This window comes from Octopus bimaculoides, chromosome 28, assembly GCF_001194135.2.
Source record: "Octopus bimaculoides isolate UCB-OBI-ISO-001 chromosome 28, ASM119413v2, whole genome shotgun sequence".
Taxonomy (NCBI): domain Eukaryota; kingdom Metazoa; phylum Mollusca; class Cephalopoda; order Octopoda; family Octopodidae; genus Octopus; species Octopus bimaculoides.
In genome coordinates, this window is record NC_069008.1 from 9,473,655 (window position 1) to 9,493,288 (window position 19,634).

At 38.2% G+C, this 19,634-nt stretch overlaps 1 protein-coding gene across 1 annotated transcript in view; it reads right to left on the bottom strand.

The window, feature by feature from the left end:
* Positions 1–19,634, bottom strand: part of LOC106880996 (centrin-3) — a 67,643-nt gene that overhangs the window by 35,228 nt on the left and 12,781 nt on the right. Inside the window, exons 2-3 of the mRNA XM_014931179.2 lie at positions 9,074–9,209; positions 2,453–2,567 (exon numbers count right to left, since the gene is read on the bottom strand). Of these exons, the coding sequence (XP_014786665.1) occupies positions 2,453–2,567; positions 9,074–9,209 (251 nt within the window). The remainder of the gene's footprint in view (positions 1–2,452; positions 2,568–9,073; positions 9,210–19,634) is intronic.

The following is a 19,634-nucleotide window of genomic DNA, read 5'->3' on the forward strand; positions in this document are numbered from 1 at the left end:
TTCGCTCCCAAAGTAGTATATGTGCGCGTGTGTGAGAGTGAGAGGGGGGGAGAAAGATGAACGATTTAAAATAAATAAATGATTTTAAATAAATATATTTTAATTGTTGTGTGAGAAAGTATATATAATCTCATTATAGAATATAGTGTCTTTCAAAAACATCTTATATTTTAAACTATATTTCATGTTTAAGAAAAAAAAATGCATTTTATATTTTACACTTACTCTGTCTTCCTTACCTACATTTTCTTTCGTAATATGCTTTGTTTCCCTCTTCCAGACGCTGGCAAAGTAAACTCTGTCTTGGTTAAAAAAAAATGCTTTGCTTTCTGTCTCCCTTTCCCACTTTTTCATTTTTTTTTTGTTGGACACTAGCAAACACTCTGTATCTCCCCCCTGTCACAAACACACTATTTCTGTCTGTCTGTCTCTCTCTCCCCTTCACGCACGTACACACAGATTTGACTTCGCCATGAAAGAAAAAGTTGACGAAAATGCAGATAGGGTCATGACAAATGTCCTCCTAAAATTGGAGCAACATGCGTGCTAATTTGTGGACGTGCATAAAGTATAATCATGTACACACACACACACACACATCCTGCCTTATATATATATGCATATATTACAAAAATACAAAAATACATTAGTGTTATTTAATTTCTGAACAGTTTTGCTGCCATTTGTTTAGGTAGTTTGATTTCTTTATCTATTAGTTTCTACTAAGATAGAGACGCAAGTAAAATTGATAATAGAGAAATGAAAATAAAGCTTTGGAATCAGCAATGCCACCATAACTTACATGGAAACCGTAAGATCGTAATACTTCATGTAAAGTAAAGTAAATATAACAAATAATCCAGAATCCTTGACTGGTACTGCAACAATCCCCAAATCTAATCAGTTCGTGTCCGTTACAAGGCCAAACACCCTGTTTTTTTTTTTTCTGTAGCTATTATGTATTTGGATTACCCATCTCTACCACTAAGTAACAAATACTTTCAACAACTTCCAAGCATTTGGAAAAAAGTCATAGATTTATAAAGAGGAGACATGGTCTCAGCTGGAAATCTTAATCCTCAGTGCCCTGGCCTGAAATTGACCTGGGGAAAAAAACAATCACAATAGCAATGGCTTCTGATTTAGGCTCAAGGCAAACAAATTCGAAGGGAGGAGATTATTTAATACCAATGATCTTGACAGGTGCTTTATTTTATCGATCCTGAAAGAATAAAAGGGCAAGTTGATGTTGGCAGGATTTGAACTGAGAATATGAAGAGCTTGATAATATACCACAAAGCAATTTTCTGACTCTCTAACAATAATAATAATAATCATTATTATTATTATTATTATTATTATTGTTATTATGTAAGGCAGCAAGCAGGCAGAATCGTTAGCACACTGGGTAACATGTTTAGCAGCATTTTGTCCATCCTTATGTTCTAAATTCAAATGCCACCAAGGTTGACTTTGCCTTTCATCCTTTAGGGAGTCGATGAAATAAGTACCTGTTGTGCACTGGGGTTGATGTAAGTAACTAGCCCCTCCCCCAAAATTGCAGGCCTTGTGTCGATAGTTGAAAAATTATTATTATTATTATTACTGTTATGTAAGGTGGCAAGCTGTCAGAATCGTTAGCACACTGGGCAAAATGTTTAGTGGCATTTTGTCTGTACTTACGTTCTAAGTTCAAATACCACTGAGGTTAGCTTTACCTTTCATCCTTTCGAGGTTGATAAAATAAGTTCCAGTTGTGTACTGGGGGTCAATGTAATTGACTCAACCTCTCCCCCAAAATTTCAGGCCTTGTGCCTATAGTAGAAAGGATTATCATTATTATTATTATTAAAGTAGTAAGTTGGCAAAATTGTTAGCACTCTGGGTAAAATACTGAAATACTGAGCAGCATTTTATCCATCTTTATGTACTGAATTCAAATTTCGCTGGTCAACTTCGCCTTTTACCTTTCAAGGTCAATGAATTAAGTACTAATTGGGCACTGGGGTCAATTATTAGGAAGCATTATTATTATTATTATTATTATTATTATTATTATTATTATATTTTGGTAAAATCATTAGAATGTAGGAACAAGTACTTTGTAGTATTTCTTAGGACTCTTTAGTTTCCCAGTTCAAATCCTGCTGAAGTCAACTTTACCTTCATCCCTTCTGAGGTTAATAAAGTACCAGTCAAGTACAGGAGTTGATGTAAACAATTAGCTCTTCCTCTCAAAATTGCTGGCCTTATTCCTAATTCAGAAACAGTTATTAAGCATGGCAGATTGGCAGAATTGTTAGAGCATCAGGAAAAGTGCTTTGCAGTATTTGCTCTAACCCTTCATCCTCTTCCTTTAAAACTGCTGGCCTTGCACCTAAATTTGAAATAACTATTATTATTTCTAAAACAGTGACAAGACAATCAATCTTTTAAATAGCCTCATACTTACTGACTTCATTGAAATCATCAAATGTGATTTTGCCTGTCTCCTCAATATCGTAATCATAAAGTATTTTTAGCACATTGTCTTTTTTCACTTCAAAACCCAAAGCCCTCATGCACACCTGTAAATTAAGAAAAGAGAGATAATTAGAAATGCTCACAGCCAAGCAAATAACACCTTCATCTTTGTCTTCTCTTCTCAGAAAAACAAGCTACCTTCCCTTTTCCATTTACTGCTTACTACCAGACCAACAATTCCTTAATCTCTTCCTCAACTCCAGTGGGTCTCAAACTGGGGTATGCCCACTCCTTGGAGTATACAAGAAAAACCATGAAGGTACACAGAGTTTGAAATTTCAGAGTAATCACAACCAACTAAACACAATTTGTGTACCTAGAAATGTATGGACAGCTTTCGCTGATCTTGTTCACCTATTCACTTACAAGGTTTCCAGCAGCATCTATAACCAAAAACAAATTTCATATTAAGTTATCAAATGTGAATGGTATTCAGCTATGCTTCTCTGAAACAGTGCTTACAATTAAGTTATTTATGAGAAAGAGTCAAGCTCATCTGTCTCACTAAAAATGTAATATTTCTTACATAGGTACAAAGTTAGAAATGTTGAAAGAGAAGGAACTTGTTTATATCAACCCCAGTACTTGATTGGTACATTATGAATCCAAGAAGGGTGAATGATGATGATGACAACAGCAGGATTTAAACTAAATTAATAACAAATAATGCATACCTTTTGCATGTTCTACAGTAACTATCTTACACCATATTCTCCATATTCTCCAGACATGAAGAAGGGACACACCAGACGAAAATGTTTGAGAACCCCCGCTCTACATATTGCTGAAAACCAACAGCTTCAAATGTGAGACTTTCCACTGGTCACATTCTTTGAACTTCTCTTTGTATTAATTGTTGCAACACAAACCTTTACAAGCTTCCACAAATTCTGAACTTTACTCTAATTAGAACTATAGTTTAGATTTTCAAGTGGGATATTTTGTTGAAGTTAGAGAGGCTTGGGTAAAGCTTCATGAATTTTTATTAATGCACTAGAAATTACTGGCACAAATCACAAAATAAAACGTCTCATCCAGGAATTGAAACTTGGTTACAAACTCTTTGTTATCTTGTGAATTATAAGGTCTAATTGAGCAGAGCTGTGACCAAAAGTGTTTTAAATGTCACCTTTCCATCTTAAAAAAGGAAGATCAAATCGGCTAATGTAATTCTTGATGGATCGAGTGACTTTATAGGCATGAATTTATATTGTTTGCTTCCACGGCAATCATTATATATACCATTTATTATCGTTATTGATAACATGATTTTCTGAAGTGACACCATTGTTAAATGAATCTATCATCTGCTCACAGGAAAGATTTGGCTGCTATTTCAAGCAAATCTAGCTTAAACTTCTGATGGATTCTTTGCAAAGAGAATGATAACTGACAATGTGAACATTGGTGGGGTCTAACAAAGAATTTAGAAATGTATTTTGCTTTAATGTTGACTTTAGACGTCTCATTTGAGAAGCGTTCAGAGATTAATAGTTATCAAGCTAAAGTGAGATGATTCTAAAACATTGGCGTAACTTTAAAAAGCTATCGTCTGCTCACAATTCATAAAATAATACTTTGGTTATTTCCAGCTAATCTCACTTTCAAACGATGTTTGTCAAATACATGTGTGTGTGTGTGTGTGTGTGTGCTGTGTACGTACACCTGAGTGAATGTGAAAGAGAAAGGAAACGCATGTATATATACATATACATGTGTATATAGAAATATATATATATCATCATCATCACTGTTGTCATTTAACATCTGCTTTCCATGCTGGCATGGGTTGGACAGTTTGACTGAGAACAGAAGGCTGCACCAGGCTCCAAAGTTTCTATAGTTGGATGCCCTTCCTAATGCCAACCACTCTTAGAGTGTAGTGGGTGCTTTTTACGTGCCACCAGCACAAGGGCCAGTCAGGTGGTACTGGCATCAACCACGCTTGAATATAAATATCATCATCGTTTAACGTCCGCTTTCCATGCTAGCATGGGTTGGACGATTTGACTGAGGACTGGTGAACCAGATGGCTGCACCAGGCTCCAATCTGATCTGGCAGAGTTTCTACAGCTGGATGCCCTTCCTAACGCATATATATATATATATATATATATAAGTAAATAAATGGAGTTAAACGCAGATGTTATTCAAATTCTTTTACTTTCGACATATGTTTCGAAGAAAACATTGGTTTTATTCCAAAGGAATAAACAGTGTAAAATAATGTAATCTTCTCATCAGGAAAGAAGGAGAACCAATCTCAACAAGGCATAATAACAATTTTGATGACTGCATAAATGATAAACAGAACACTATTAAGTATTTTTAAATAACCGTTAGTAGATCTGGCACCTTTAGCTCATATAAGTGATTTATACCAGTCTGTATAGTTTGAACATTTAGTTCACCTTGCACTCTACTTCAATAGAGAAATCTACTTCCAAGCCTTTGAACATTTTTTCAACCAACATATCTCTCTATATCTCTTCTTTATTTGTTCTCTACTTATTATTTCTTTACCCCTTCTCTTCCTATGGTCTACCTTTGATGTCAGATCTACTAACGGTTATTTAGAAATACTTAATAGTGTTTTATTTATCATTTATGCAGTCATCAAAATTGTTATTATGTCTTGTTGAGATTGGTCATAGAGGTTGTCAGGATATGCAACACAGCTACAATTATCTCTGCCTGTGCCCTACGAGCAGGCCTACCAAATGATCAGAAAGACCGTTTTTATGATACCCTTCTACGGGCTACCTCAAAGATGAGTGGCAATGACCTCATCTTTGCAGCTGGAGATTTTAATGGGCATGTTGGGCGACAATCCGGTATCTTCACTGGTGTACACAGGGACCATGGTATTGGTTCCCAAAACGAGGCAGGAACTAGGCTACTGGAGTTCTGTGATGCATGTAACCTTCTAATCTGCAACACTAACTTCAGGAAGCCAGACAGCCACCTGATAACTTATCAATCAGGTGACTCTGCTAGCCAGATTGATTTCATCCTCACCAGACAGCAGGATGCAGGGTTGCTCTTAAATACAAAACCCCTCCCAGGTGAAGAATGTACCACCCAGTATAGACTAGTCATTAGTAACTTTAGACTCGAGACCAGAAGGATGCCAAGAAACAGACCATTCTAGAAAAGAAGGATTTGGAAGCTAAAGAACCCTTCACATGGTCAGAGAAATTTGATGAGAGGAAGGAGGAGCTACAGACCTTGGACATAGAAGGTAGCTGGAAATTCCTACGGGACAGCTTATTGAGTGCCACAGACCAAGTCTGTGGATGGTGCAAAGTTCCTTCCAGACCTAGAGTAATGTGGTGGTGGAATAATATGGTAGAGAAAGCCATTAGAGCAAAGAAACAGGCCTGGAAAGCCTGGAAGGGTGGGGGTAGCAGGGAACTGTACCAGATAGCCAGAAGGGAGGCTGAGCAACAGGTATACATAGCCAAAGGCAAAGCAGAAAAGAAGAAGTCTGCCAATGTCCAGCAACGTGAGGACCAAAGAACTGAAATATTTCGGATTGCAAGACAGTGTGTGAGAGAAAATTGTGATGTCACAGGAGAGAAATGTGCAAAGTAGTGTATCAGAGAGAATAGAGATGTGGTAGGTGTGCAAATGTATAATGGTATGCTCACACTAGGTGACTCAGAGACGAAACATGCATGGAGACGACATTGTGAAAGGTTGTTAAATGTGGAGAACGATTGGACAAAGTAGAGTCTTTCAAATATTGAACCAATTGAGAGACCAGCCATCAGAGTGGATAGCAGTATAATAGCTAAGGCAATTAAGAAAATGAAGACTGGTAAAGCCCCTGGACCATCAGGTATCACTGCCAAGATGAATAAAATATAAGGTAGTGTGGGATACGGCCCAGTCACTCGCATAGTTAATCAGGTTATTCAGGAAGGTGTCATCCCCAAAGACTGGTATAGCAGTATTATAGTCAGCTGCTACAAGGGTAAAGGTGATGCCTTAGATAGAAACAACTACAGAGGTATCAAACTGCTGGATCAGGTCATGAAAATTACAGAGTTATATCTCAACTGATTAGGGATAGAATTAAAATAGATGAGATTTTGTTCCTGGGAGAAGTATCACAGATGCCATCTTCATAGTGAGACAGTTGCAAGAAAAGTATTTGGCCAAAAGTAAGTCATTGTACTTAACCTTCGTCGACCTGGAGAAAGCTTTCAACAGGATTCCCTGCTCCCTTATTTGGAGGTCTCTAAGGAAATTAGGAGCAGAGGAATGACTTGTTAAAGCAGTTCAGGCCATGTACAGTGACGCTGCCAGTAAAGTGAGAGTTGGCCTTGAATATAGTGATGAATTTAACATAAAAGTTGGAGTACACCAGGGATCAGTTCTTAGTCCACTTTTATTCATCACAGTTCTCCAGGGCATAACAGATGAATTCAAAACTGGAGCCCGGGGGAATTACTATATGCTGATGATCTGGCTCTTATTACAGAATCTGAAGCAGAATTGGAGAAGCTCCGAGCTTGGAAGCAAAACCTGGAATCAAAGGGCCTTAAAGTTAACTTAGCTAAAGCTAAAGTTGTTGTTAGCGAGAAAGGAGATAAGACTCATTCCAACTGGCAAATGGCCCCGTTCAATATGTAGGAGAGGAGTGAGATGTAATTCCATTTGCTGCACCAAGTATAAGCTATGGATGCATAAGAGATGCAATGGAATTGTGGGAAGGTTATCAGATAAGGTCACTTTTGTGTGTGGCAGATGCACAGGAACAGTAAGTACTAAGAGCACAGGGGGACTTAAACTCTCTTTGATGCCCCAGAGGCTCTCTTGAGGTAGTAGAGAGTTTCTGCTATTTAGGTGACCAAATTGGTAACAGTGGTGGATACTCTGAATGTATTGTTTCTAGAATAAGAATAGAGTGGAGGAAGTTCAGAGAACTACTACCTCTGTTGGCAGCAAAAGGACTCTCTATCAGAGAGAAAGGTAGGTTGTACGATGTTTGTGTGAAAACAGCTATGTTACATGGTAGTGAGACATAGGCTCTGAATGTAGAGGACATGCGTAGGCTGGAGAGGAATGAAGGTTGTATGCTTCATTGGATTTGCAGCATCAGTGTGCATGACCGACAAAGCATAACTGTGTTGAGAGTAAAGTTAAACATAAGAGGGATTAAATGTGGTATGTAGGAGAGGAGAACACATTGGTTTGGACATGCGATGCATATGAGTGAAGACAGCTGTATACAGAAATGCTTGTTGCTGAAAGTGGATGGTACCTGTGGAAGAGGGAGACCCATGAAGACATGAGATAAAGTGGTAAGGACCGATCTTATGATGTTGGGGCTCATGGAGGAAGTGACAGTGGACTGAGATGTTTGGTGATATGAGGTTCTAGAGAAAACACACCCAAGAAACTGAGTGCAAGAAGAGTTGCGTCCCACTCACATGTAACAACACACTTTTCACTCACTCTACCCTCTTCTAACTACGTCTTTCTCTTCCTCACATTTCCTCTTCATAAATTATGATTGTTTTCCAATCCCCTTCCTTGCCCTCACTGTATTGCTGCTCCCCACACACCAACACCCACACCCACATCCTATTTTCTACCCAGGTTCTACACTCAAATTCTTGTTACTTGTGAGTATACCCTAGCACTACACCATCTCTCTTCTACTCTCTCTAACACTTTTGCTGTTTCCTACACACTCTCTCTCTCCTCTTGTTTTTCATCTGACTAGGTAATCAAATATCTCCTTTACATCAATACACTTGTTTCTGGCCTCTTTCTTGTCCCTCTCTCACTGGGTAACCATGTACCTCCTCTGTAGCAAGATACCTATTTCTTCCTCTCTATTTCTCTATTACATTCTAACCTTTCATCATTTGATACTGGATCACCTTCTCTAATGCCCCCTCTGTTGTGGCAAGACACTTGCTTCTGTCTCTCTGTCACACTCTAACCTTTCATCCTCTGATACAAGTTCCCCTCCTCAAATACCCTGCCCCTCTCATAATTCATTGTCTTGTGGGTTACCCTGCCATTGCTGGTGCCACATTAAAAGCATCCAGTTCATACTGTAACATGGTTGGCATTTGGAAGGGTATCCAGCCATAAAATCCCTGCCAAATCAGACACAGTAGCCTAGGGTAGTCGTTCTACCTGGCCAGCTCCTGTCATCCACCCTACCCATGCATGCACGGAAGATGGACGTTAAACAATGATGATGATATATATATATATATATATATATATATATATATACACACACACACTCACATGCTTGTATATATGTGTTTTCATATGTCTGTATGTCTGTCTTTGCATTAACATCATATGCATAAAACAGTGCCTGTATTCATGTCCCATAACTTAGTAGGATGATTAAAAGAAATCACAAAAACAAATACCAAACTTCAAAAAAATAGTGTGCAGTGTAACTGATATAATTAATCCTTCAAGGCAGTGCCCCAATATGACCACAATCCAGTGACTGAAACAAATGAAAGAATAAAAAATATATAAATAAACAAGGTTTGAATGGTGTCGTTCATACCTTAAGTTCATAGTAGTCAATAGCGCCATCTTTATCTGTGTCAAAGAGGTCAAAAGCTTCCCTGATTTCCTGCTTTTGTTCATCAGCCAACTCCCTCTTCTTCTTCTTCTTGTTTTTGTCCAATGCAAAATCTGTCCTATGTGCAAAAAGTATAAAATACAAATGAATAATAATTAATACCAATTTCATTGAGCCCAGTATCTTTTATCTTTTATTCGTTTCAGTCATTAGATTGCAGTCATGCTGGGGTACTGCCTTGGTGAATTTTTAGTCAAATCAATTAACCCCAGTACTAATTTTTTTTAAAGCCTGGTACTTATTGTATCAGTCTTTTTTACCAAACTGCTAAGTTACAGGGATGTAAACACACCAGTAGCAGTTGTCAAGCAGTGGAGGAAGAAACAAACACAAAGGCACATGCACATCTATATACGATGGGCTTCTTTTAGTTTCTGTCTACCAAATCCACTCACAAGGCTATAGTAGAAGATACTTGCCCAAGGTGCCATGCAGTGGGACTGAACCCTGAATCATGATTGGGAAGCAAACTTCTTACCACACGCCTATGACTGGTATTTTATTACCACCACCCCACTCTCAAGACAAGAAAATACAACATTGACCTCAATGAGATTTGAGATCAGAATGTAGAGGGTCATAACATAGAAAACTTGTGGCTTTGTGTCAATATGCAGTTGATCACAATGTTTTATTGATGTGTTATTTTAACAATGCTGAGAAGATAAAAGACACATTCAACTTTGGCAGGATTTGAACTCAGAAAGTAAAGGTATACAATTAAATATTACAAGGTATTTTCTGCAATTCTCTACTGATTCTGCCAATCCACTGCATTCATCATCATTGTTTTAATGTCTACTTTTCAATGCTTACTTGGGTCAGATAGAATTCACCAAGTCAGATTTTCTGCTGGATGCCTTTCCTGCTTTTGCTCATTGCCAACCCTCAACTATTTCCTAGCAAGGTAGTATTTCCCCTTGGCTAAACATGTTTTCATGGAAGATTGGAAATAAGCGACGCCACTTTTTTAATGGTGACACTCATTTGTAAGTATCATGCAATGTTCAGACAAGGACACACACACACACACACACAATGGGATTCTTTCAATGAAATCTATTCACAAGGCTTTGATTGACCCAGGGCGATAGCAGAAGACACTTGCCCAAAATGCCTTGGAGTCGGATTGAACTCAAAAACCACATGGTTAGAAAGCAAGCTTCTTAACAACACAGCCATAGCTAGACACATGAAAATTCCATGTCAAATGTTCTTATTTCCACTTTGATTCATACAGATTTTCATAGTTTCATTATGTTTGAGATTTGAATAGTTCATATTGTTTAAAGCTTAACACTTAGCATATGTTGTAATGAACAGAATAATAATCAATTCGTGTTCACTTTCCATGCTAGCATGGGTTGGATGGGTTGTTATGGTCTGAGTCAGCTCTGGTTTGGAGTTGCTGGCTTCCTGGACAGGTCAACTACAAGGACCACTTGTACTTTTCAGCTTTGGCTTGTACTTTTTTTTTTAACTGGTACTTTTCAGTTTTGGTTTGGCATATAAAGGATGGAGTACAGACTGACACCAAAATTGGAGAACACAGTTTTACATTTAAGAGATGAGGAATTATGTACATTATTTACATTTGATGGATATTTGTCCTCCTCTTGTTTGTTGCTCACAGAACATTTCAGCTGATATAGCCTCCAGCCTTCATCAGGTGTCTTGGGGAATGAGATCCCATGTTCAAAATTTTCCCAAGACAACTGATGAAAGCTGGAGGGTATATCAGCCGAAATGTTGTGTGAGCAACAAACAAGAGGAGGACAAATATCCATCAAATGTAAATAATGTAAAATTGGAGAAGTTGTCATATTTTTGACAGAACTTAAAGGTCTTCTCAACCTTACATCATCTCCACTCATTAGTAAAACACCATAAAGAGTGTACAGAGTACATTTTTTTCATGGTACAAGTACTAATAAGTTTGACTTGTATCCATTAAGGCTGAAGAGTCTACACAACTCTATGTTGCGTTCATTTGGTCACACCATAAACTGAGGTGAATCAGAGATTGATGATAGAGAAGGTGAATTGTAAAGGTATTAATGATGAGACAGATGGAAGAGTAATAACAGTGAGAATATGATGATAAAAACAGAGTAACAGGTGAGAGAGTGACAGAGGGAAAGAGTATGCCATCTTTAATTGAACTAGAAGTAGAGAGGGAGAGGATGGAAGGGAGATGTGAGAGTATCAAGAAACAGAAAGACAGCAGATATAGATGTGACTGGGACTATTCAGCCATACCTTTGTGCCATGCAGACCCTAAAGTAAATGCCTTCCAGCCTTCCTACCAGTTTTTAATGTTTGTTTCACCATACTTACACTGTATGGTACAAGGGTATGGCCGAAATGCGTGAAACAGTATCAGTCAAATACTGGGGTTGATACAATCAACTAATTCTGTCCTCTCAAAATTGTGGGCTTTATACCTGAATCAGAAATTATTATTATTATTATTATTATTAAGGACGTAAATTAGTAGAATTGTTAGCACAGTGGACAAAATGCTTAGCAGCATTTCGTCTGCCTTTACTTTCTGAATTCAAATGCTGCTGAGGTTGATTTTGTCTTTTGGGGTTGGTAAAATAACTACCAGTTTGAACATTTGGTTGATGCACTTGACTTACTCCCCACCCCTAAAACTGCTGGCTTTGCACCAAAATTTGAATTCATTATGATTATTAAAGCAGAAAACTGGCAGAATTGTTAGCATGCTGAATAAAAACACCATTTTGACCATTTCTTTGACATGAAACACAAAAGTTGCATTGACTAAGCTAAGGTGTGTGTACTGAGATATGAAGGCTCAAATGCTGTTGGTTGGGCTCAGGGAGCAAAGGCAGAACAACAATTCTAGAATTTGATCTGTGATGAACCATGTGCTCTCTGATTCCAAACAGATGAGCACGGTGTTTCAGCAGCACTTCGCCAAACTCCCTTTTCAAGGAGTGGTATACTTGAGATAGAAAGCTTCGAGACCTACCTCGATAGAATGCCATGTCTATCAGACAAGGAGACTGAGTGATGCAAGAAACTGATTTCAGTGAAGGAAGTGGTTAAATGTACTGAGCTGCTGTGTGGGATGTGAATCACCATGATTGGATGATCTTCCCTCATCATCATCATCATTTAACATCCATTGTCCATGCTGGTATGGGTTGAACAGTTTGACCAGAGCTAGTAAGCTGCATCAGACTCCAGCCTGATTTAGCATGGTTTCTATGGCTGGATGCCCTTCCTAACATGCCAACCACTCCAAGAGTGTAATGGGTGCTTTTGCATGCCAGTTGTGTGACACCGGTATCTGCCACGACTATGATTTCACTTGACAGATCTTCTCAAGCACAGCATATCGCCAAAGGTCTTGGTCACTAGTCATTGCCTCCATGAGGCCCAATGTTCAAAGACCTTATCCTATGTATTCCTGGGTCTCCTTCTTTCACAGTTTCCCTCCACTGTTAGAGATCAGCACTTCTTTACACACCTGTCCACATCCATATGCATCACATGACCATACCAACAGTCATCTCTCTTGCACACGACATCTGAAGCCACTTATGCCAAACTTTTCTCTCCAGACACTCACAATTTGTTATACATGCACACTGACATTGAACATCCAACAAAGCATACTAGCTTCATTTCTCTCAAGCTTAAGCATGTCTTCAGCTTATTATTATTTTTATTATTATTATTCAGGTCACTGCCTGGAATCGAACTCAGAATCTTGGGGTTAGTAGTCCGAGCTCTTAACCACTATGCCATATGCCCAAGAGCTATCAACTACTTCTAGCCTTCCCTCTTGGCATTTGATGGAGTCTATTTTCTGTACATTTTTAGTGTTAATTGTACCTGTGCCACTTCTACACACAAAAACTAGTTTCCCTGGTAACCTTCCTCTGATACTGAGGCACCTATAGCTTGTGTCTATAGCTTGCACCAAGTACATCTTATGGAGCTTCTACCTATGCTCTTTCTACAGATCAAGCAGAGCCATCCACCTGAAGGGATTTGTGATTTGTCTGCTTACTAAGACTTTGGTTTTTACTAGATCAACTCTAAGGCCCTTTGATTCTAGACCTTGCTTCCACACCTGAAATTTCTTCTCTAGTTCCAGTAGTTCCAGTACCTTCATGTACCCTGAATTCATTGCTAATCTTCCCCTTACTGGCAGCTCTCACCAGTCACTCATCTATCCCTAGCTTCAGCACTGACCACTAAATAAGGGAGTGGGGGACTCTGTCGAAGGCTTTTTCCGTATTGACAAAAGTTAGGTACATAGCTTTATTTTTAGCCAGATGTTTCTCCTGCAATCACCTAACCAGAAATATTGCATCAGTCATGCTCCTGCCTGGCACAAATCCAAACTGCATCTCATCTACAGTAGCTCTCTCTCCCTAATTAATTAAGCTATGAGTGTTTCTGTGACTTTCATCACATAGTCCAGCAATCTGATACTTCTGTAATTATTTCTTTCTAAGGCATCATCATTGCCTGTAGTGCTACACCAATCGTTGGGTTTGACCCCTTCATGGACAACCTAATTAACTATACAGGTGACTAGGCTATATCCAACTCTACCAGATATTTTAAGCATCTCAGTGGTGATTCCTGATGGGCCAGGGGCTTTCCCTGTTTTCATGAATTTTATTTCCAAAATCTCACATTGTTTGCTCTGCTACTGATACTATTACACCATGTGAAATAACCAGCTAAGCTGAGAAATTTCTCTAGTTTTAATCGCTAATCATTCATTCATCTAATTCGTAATTCTAACATGCTGTACTCTGATTTAAAATAACTTTCAATATTTGTAATTCTTTAATTCTTAGAATAACTTTCAAAACTCATAATTCTTTAAATCTTTGCAATATTCTTTCCTTGTTTCATAACCTAAATGTTTCCATACTTTGCCATGACTTCTTCAGCAATTTCTCCCTCTCTCTCTCTAAAATTCATAAATATTCTCACTTTGTTTTATAACTTGCATCTTTCTCATACTTGCCATGTTTTCCCCAGTAATAAAGTCTTTCATATCTCTCTTTCTCTTTCTCTCTGCTTCACTAATGTCTTACTGCTAGTTCCTGAGGTGATGCAAGACACCATGTCTACAATGCACCCATCCACTCCTTCCCCCACCACCCATACTGGAAATCTATTCTCTTATACCAGAAATCCCTACAGGGCTCTGCCTAGTTTCTGTACCAGAAGACTTGCATAGCTCCCCCATCCCACCCCACTCCCACCAGCAATCATCCACACTACTGTATGCATCAAAAGGAGATGTGTTAGTAAATTAACAAACCACCTACCTCTTTCTCTCGATATATAAAATGCTCATTTACTTAATTCAAACATTGACCTATTTATGCTTGCAGCAATAAAGCTTATATTTACAACACTCAATGCTTATATTTACAATGCTTACATTACACTCACCCACAATAGGGGAAACAATTTTAACATGTTTGAATGATGGTAGGTTAAAGCGAGAACAACTGATGTGACATGCCTGTTATCAGACGATCATTGAAACCTTCTTTTCAGGTGCTGAATATCATCTCTCCTTCCTATGTTCCCTCCCACATCCCTTTCCCAGTTTTTCAGAGTTGGCACTGTCAATGTAGGTACATTAAAAAGTAGGTCTAGTGAGATTGTTGCGAAGCTTGAACATGTTGATGTATGTTGCATTCAAGAGATAAGGTGGAGAGGAGCTTTAGCCAGGCTCCTCACAGGCAAGACACATAGGTATAAAATCTTCTGAGAAGGTAACAGTGACAGGATAGGTGATCTGAGCATACTTCTTGCAAAGGAATGGGGGGATAAGGTCATAGAGATAGTCAAAGTGTGCGATAGAGTACTAAAGCTCAGGATAGTTTTGCAGAACAGTATAGCAACAGTGTAATCCCTGGTAGGTCTATCCACAACAGCCTCCACCTCATGTGATACATCATAGAATGGGATGGGAATAGATCTAGCTTTGGAGGGACACTTGTCAAGTTGGACCAGGCCAAGGCATAGCTTTCTGGTAGCTGTCCTAAAAGAGGTCAGTTTTGGTCCCATCTTCAAAGACTGGATCATCACAATATATAGTGGCATCTCTTCGGTAGTCAAATTAAATGGCCACTTCTTGGAATCTTTCAATATTGAATGCTAGATTTGCCATGCATGTCCCTTTTCCCCACTTTTCTGTTTTGGCATTAGAAACTGCAAAGGCTGAAGAGTTTGAGGGGTATTCCACTGGAACTACATTGCAAGAAAGCCATATCTGCATATATGAATGATGTTATTGTCAAGGTGTTGCACTCTTTGGAAATAGAAACAATCAATAACACTACACTAAAAGAATATCAGGTATGTACAAGAGCACACATAAATCAGAACAGATTGGTGGGTTTGCAGCCATGCTCTTTGAGAGGCAAGTCCATGTTGATTAACAACAATTTTTGTCACTGGACAGGTGGATAGGAACTGGGAAGAGGTCATGGTCAGTGTGGCCAATCTCATCCAGAAATGGGCCAAAAGGAAGTTGTCTCTGAGAGGTCAAGTGGAAGTAGCAAATGCATATATTGCCTCAGTAGTATACTACTGCCTAGCTGTCATACTTTGTCTCAAAAAGACTGACCAAACTGGAGCACTTGCTTATTCAATTCTTATGAAAGGTCAGGTTCTGCCAGTCAGAAAATCCACATCCTGTCAATATCCACTCCATGGTGGTCTTGGGATGCCATCCTTGATGATGCACCACCATGTGCTGAGGCTGACATACTTGCAGAAATATCTAAATCACTGTGATGGTGTGAATGACAGCAACAAAAACAAGCGCCAACTGGTGTGGGCATCCTTCATGCAATACATCATTCCACAGCTCATCCCATTGACAGAGCTGTAGTCATGGGTCAAACATAGACCAAGAGTGAGTGTTCAGCATCTAGAATGTTGCCAAGCACTCACTGTATTGAACCAGCTGGACACAGCCATTAGTGGGAAAACAGTTCAAGATTTCTATAGGGGTCTAGTTGAGGGTATGAGTAATGATGACCTAGAATTGACCTAGGGCATCAACAAGAAAAGCCTGAATGGTCTCTTCCAGAGGACTTTCAAGTCAAAGACCATACACATAATTTCTCCAAAGATTTTTGGCATATCAGTGCTACAGTAAGGCATTACCTATTTGAGATAAGCTCTTCAGGCATGGAAGTACCAACAGCTGATCCTGCCCTTGGTCAATGCTTTGTGTGTTGTAGCTCATCCTTTCATATTGTCTTCCATGTTTTGAGCTCTTGTGGCCAATAAAAGTAATTATTATTATTATTACCATCATCATTATGGTAGTGATCTGGCAGACAACACACAAATCTAATCTGAATCCCAACCTTACAATATATGGGTAAAGCAAGTTTCTGAATTCATCTACCTCAGACACAAACACTCTTCCAAAAATGAAGGAACAATAGCTACAAACTATAGAATCAGACTTGATTGAGCAGCTTTAGATAAGAACCAAATTGTACTTACTTCAAAACAGATCCCAAGTATCTCCAACACCTATATTCTTCCAGTAGCTTTATATGAGCTAGAATGTGTCATCTGGCGGTGAGCTGGCAGAAACGTTAGCATGCCGGGCGAAATGCTTAGTGGTATTTTGCCTGCCGTTACATTCTGAGTTCAAATTCCGCCAAGGTCGACTTTGCCTTTCATCCTTTCGGGGTTGATAAATTAAGTACCAGTTACACACTGGGGTCGATGTAATCGACTTAATCCCTTTGTCTGTCCTTGTTTGTCCCCTCTATGTTTAGCCCCTTGTGGGTAATAATGAAATTAGAATGTGTCAGCTGGATTTCTATTGCACACCAGAAACTGAAAGTCTTTTAACACCAAACCCTCAAATCATCTCAGAATAACCAAATTACTACCAATCATCTCTGACATTATAAATAAAGTACTCAAACTGGTTTGTTGTGTCAGCAAGGTCTGTTTGGAAGGCATGATCAACGGAAAGAGAAACAGAAACCAGTAACCGAAGAGATGGAGAGGTAACATCTCAGCATGGACAGGTCTTGAGTTAACCTGAATGCTCTTACCAAAGATCAAATACTATGGAGGCAAATAACTCATGTCGGTGCACATTCTTCTGCAAGCAAAGATAGCAGGAAATGATGATGATGATGACGATGACGATGACGATGACGATGACGATGACGATGACGATGATGATGATGATGAGCAGGCTGAATCAATACTTTAGAAAAAATACCCAGTGGCATTTTTTTGTGTTCCTTAAGTTCTGAGTTGAAATGCTGCTGTGGTTGACTTTTCCATGCATCTTTCTGGGGTTGGATAAGTAAGCACCAGTCGAGTATTGGGGTCAATGCAAGTGATTTACCCAAGGTGTGAAACAGCACACCTTGTGCCAAAATTTGAAAACATGATTATTATTAAGGTAGTGAGCTGCCAAAAGCATTAGCATGTCAAGCAAAATGGTAAGCAGCTTTTCATCCGTTTTTATATTCTGAGTTCAAACTCCACCAAGATCACTTTGCCTTACACCCTTCTGGACTTGATAAAATAAAAGTACCAGTTCCTCTCCCAAAACTGCTGGCTTTATAGCCAAATTTGAAACCATTGTTATTATTATTATTATTATTATTGAGTAAGAGAGTAATATATGCCATCAAAGTGACACTGGGGTACAAATATACAAAGCACAATATACCCATCATGACTACCCATCTAATATGGGTACACCAGGCACATGCATTACAACATGTGTGTGACATGATGATCTTATATCAAAATAAACAGAGTATGACCTTGCAAGTGGGACCAAGTTAAAATTTTCTTCAAGTGGAGTAGCCCATCCCACTCAAAAGGTCCTTGAATAAGGTTTGTTTAAAGATAATGAACAAAACACCCAAGTTTGCAGAGGTGAATTATTCAAACACAAAGAATTCTCCTCAACACATGGCTATCACTCATTTTATCATAGCAGTATCGCTAGGCACTTGTGTCTGATGGCTATTGTGTTTATTACAGGAACTAAATGTGAACACATATCTCTACTATGGATCTCTTAGAAAACAAACAGCCTACACATTCAAATGGTTAATGATGCTACAATGATAAAACCCATCACTACTTTTAATGGATGCAATCAGCAAGTACTCCTAGCATAAATACAGTTTGGTTCACCCACCGCCAAATCCCTTTTCTCATACTTGCACATCTTTTTCGAAAGGAAGTTTTACAGAGATATGTTTATGAAGAAATTTTTTTTTTCTTGTTTTTATTTTGGCTCATTTTTATCCTCTGCCACCCAAACTTTGTTACCACCAATTTCTGTACTATGTACATGTTTTCACATTTTACTTTTTTTACTTCTTCAAATTTATGTGTTTGAATCATCAACATTACATAATCTACCCTCTCAAAAGCATATTTTTAAAAGTTATTTTTATATCATTTTAAAGAGACTATGTGAGAACAAAGAGACTGATACAAAACTGCCCCTGCTCCTAACTATTTTATAATTTGTACCCACAAAAGTATATTTCTGTAAAATTCCAGGGGAACCACAGTCATGCCTAATTTCCACAACATAGTAGTAATCTACACCTTCCAAAACATATCCGAAACAATTTATGGGTCGTTCCATTCAAAATCAATGCAGATGATGAAGGTGACCAAAACTGATTTCTTTCAAACTTTGCATGCTAAATGGCCTTTTATATAAAACCCTTAAATATGAAATATTTTTTACCTGACGCTAATATTTGCTGAGTTATGATCATTTGAAATTTTGAAAAAAGCGACATTTTTCGGTTACTCAATAACTTTGATAAGCCATATCTTGGCTACTATTTGAGCTAAAAAGCTCATTTTTTTTCTTTTAAAGCATTCAAATAGATCTACAGCTTTTGTTTTGTGTATTTTTTCCTCAAAGTAAAAATTTTAAAATATATCAAAATCAACAGATGACTTTGTTGAAATTTTTGGCCAAAAGTTTCAAGCACTTAAAGTACGTGATTTCATTGCAAAGGAACAATCTAATTGAAGGAGAAATCTTAAGATGCTGAACAAGGATTTTGTTGAAACAATGCCTAAGCCACTATCCATCCATTTGTCTGTTATTATAAACAAAACCCACAAGAGTAAACAAGAGAGACAGAGACAGGCAGAAACAAGGAAAATGCCCCTTGTATTTTGAATACTATGCAAATATTCTTTTAAAACACTTTTCATTTAATTTTTCAAAAATTTAATTGTTTTCCATACTTAGAGTTGAAAAAGTCTCAATGACTGAAACCGGTACTAAAATGTTTTTTATGATAAAATTATTTCAGCATTTTCTACTTTGACTTTTTTCCCTGATATATATATATATACTGGAGTAAGCACATTTTCTAACAAAACTGGCCGATGAACGGGAACGTGAAACTCCAAGTAACAGTCTTTTTTTATATTTCTG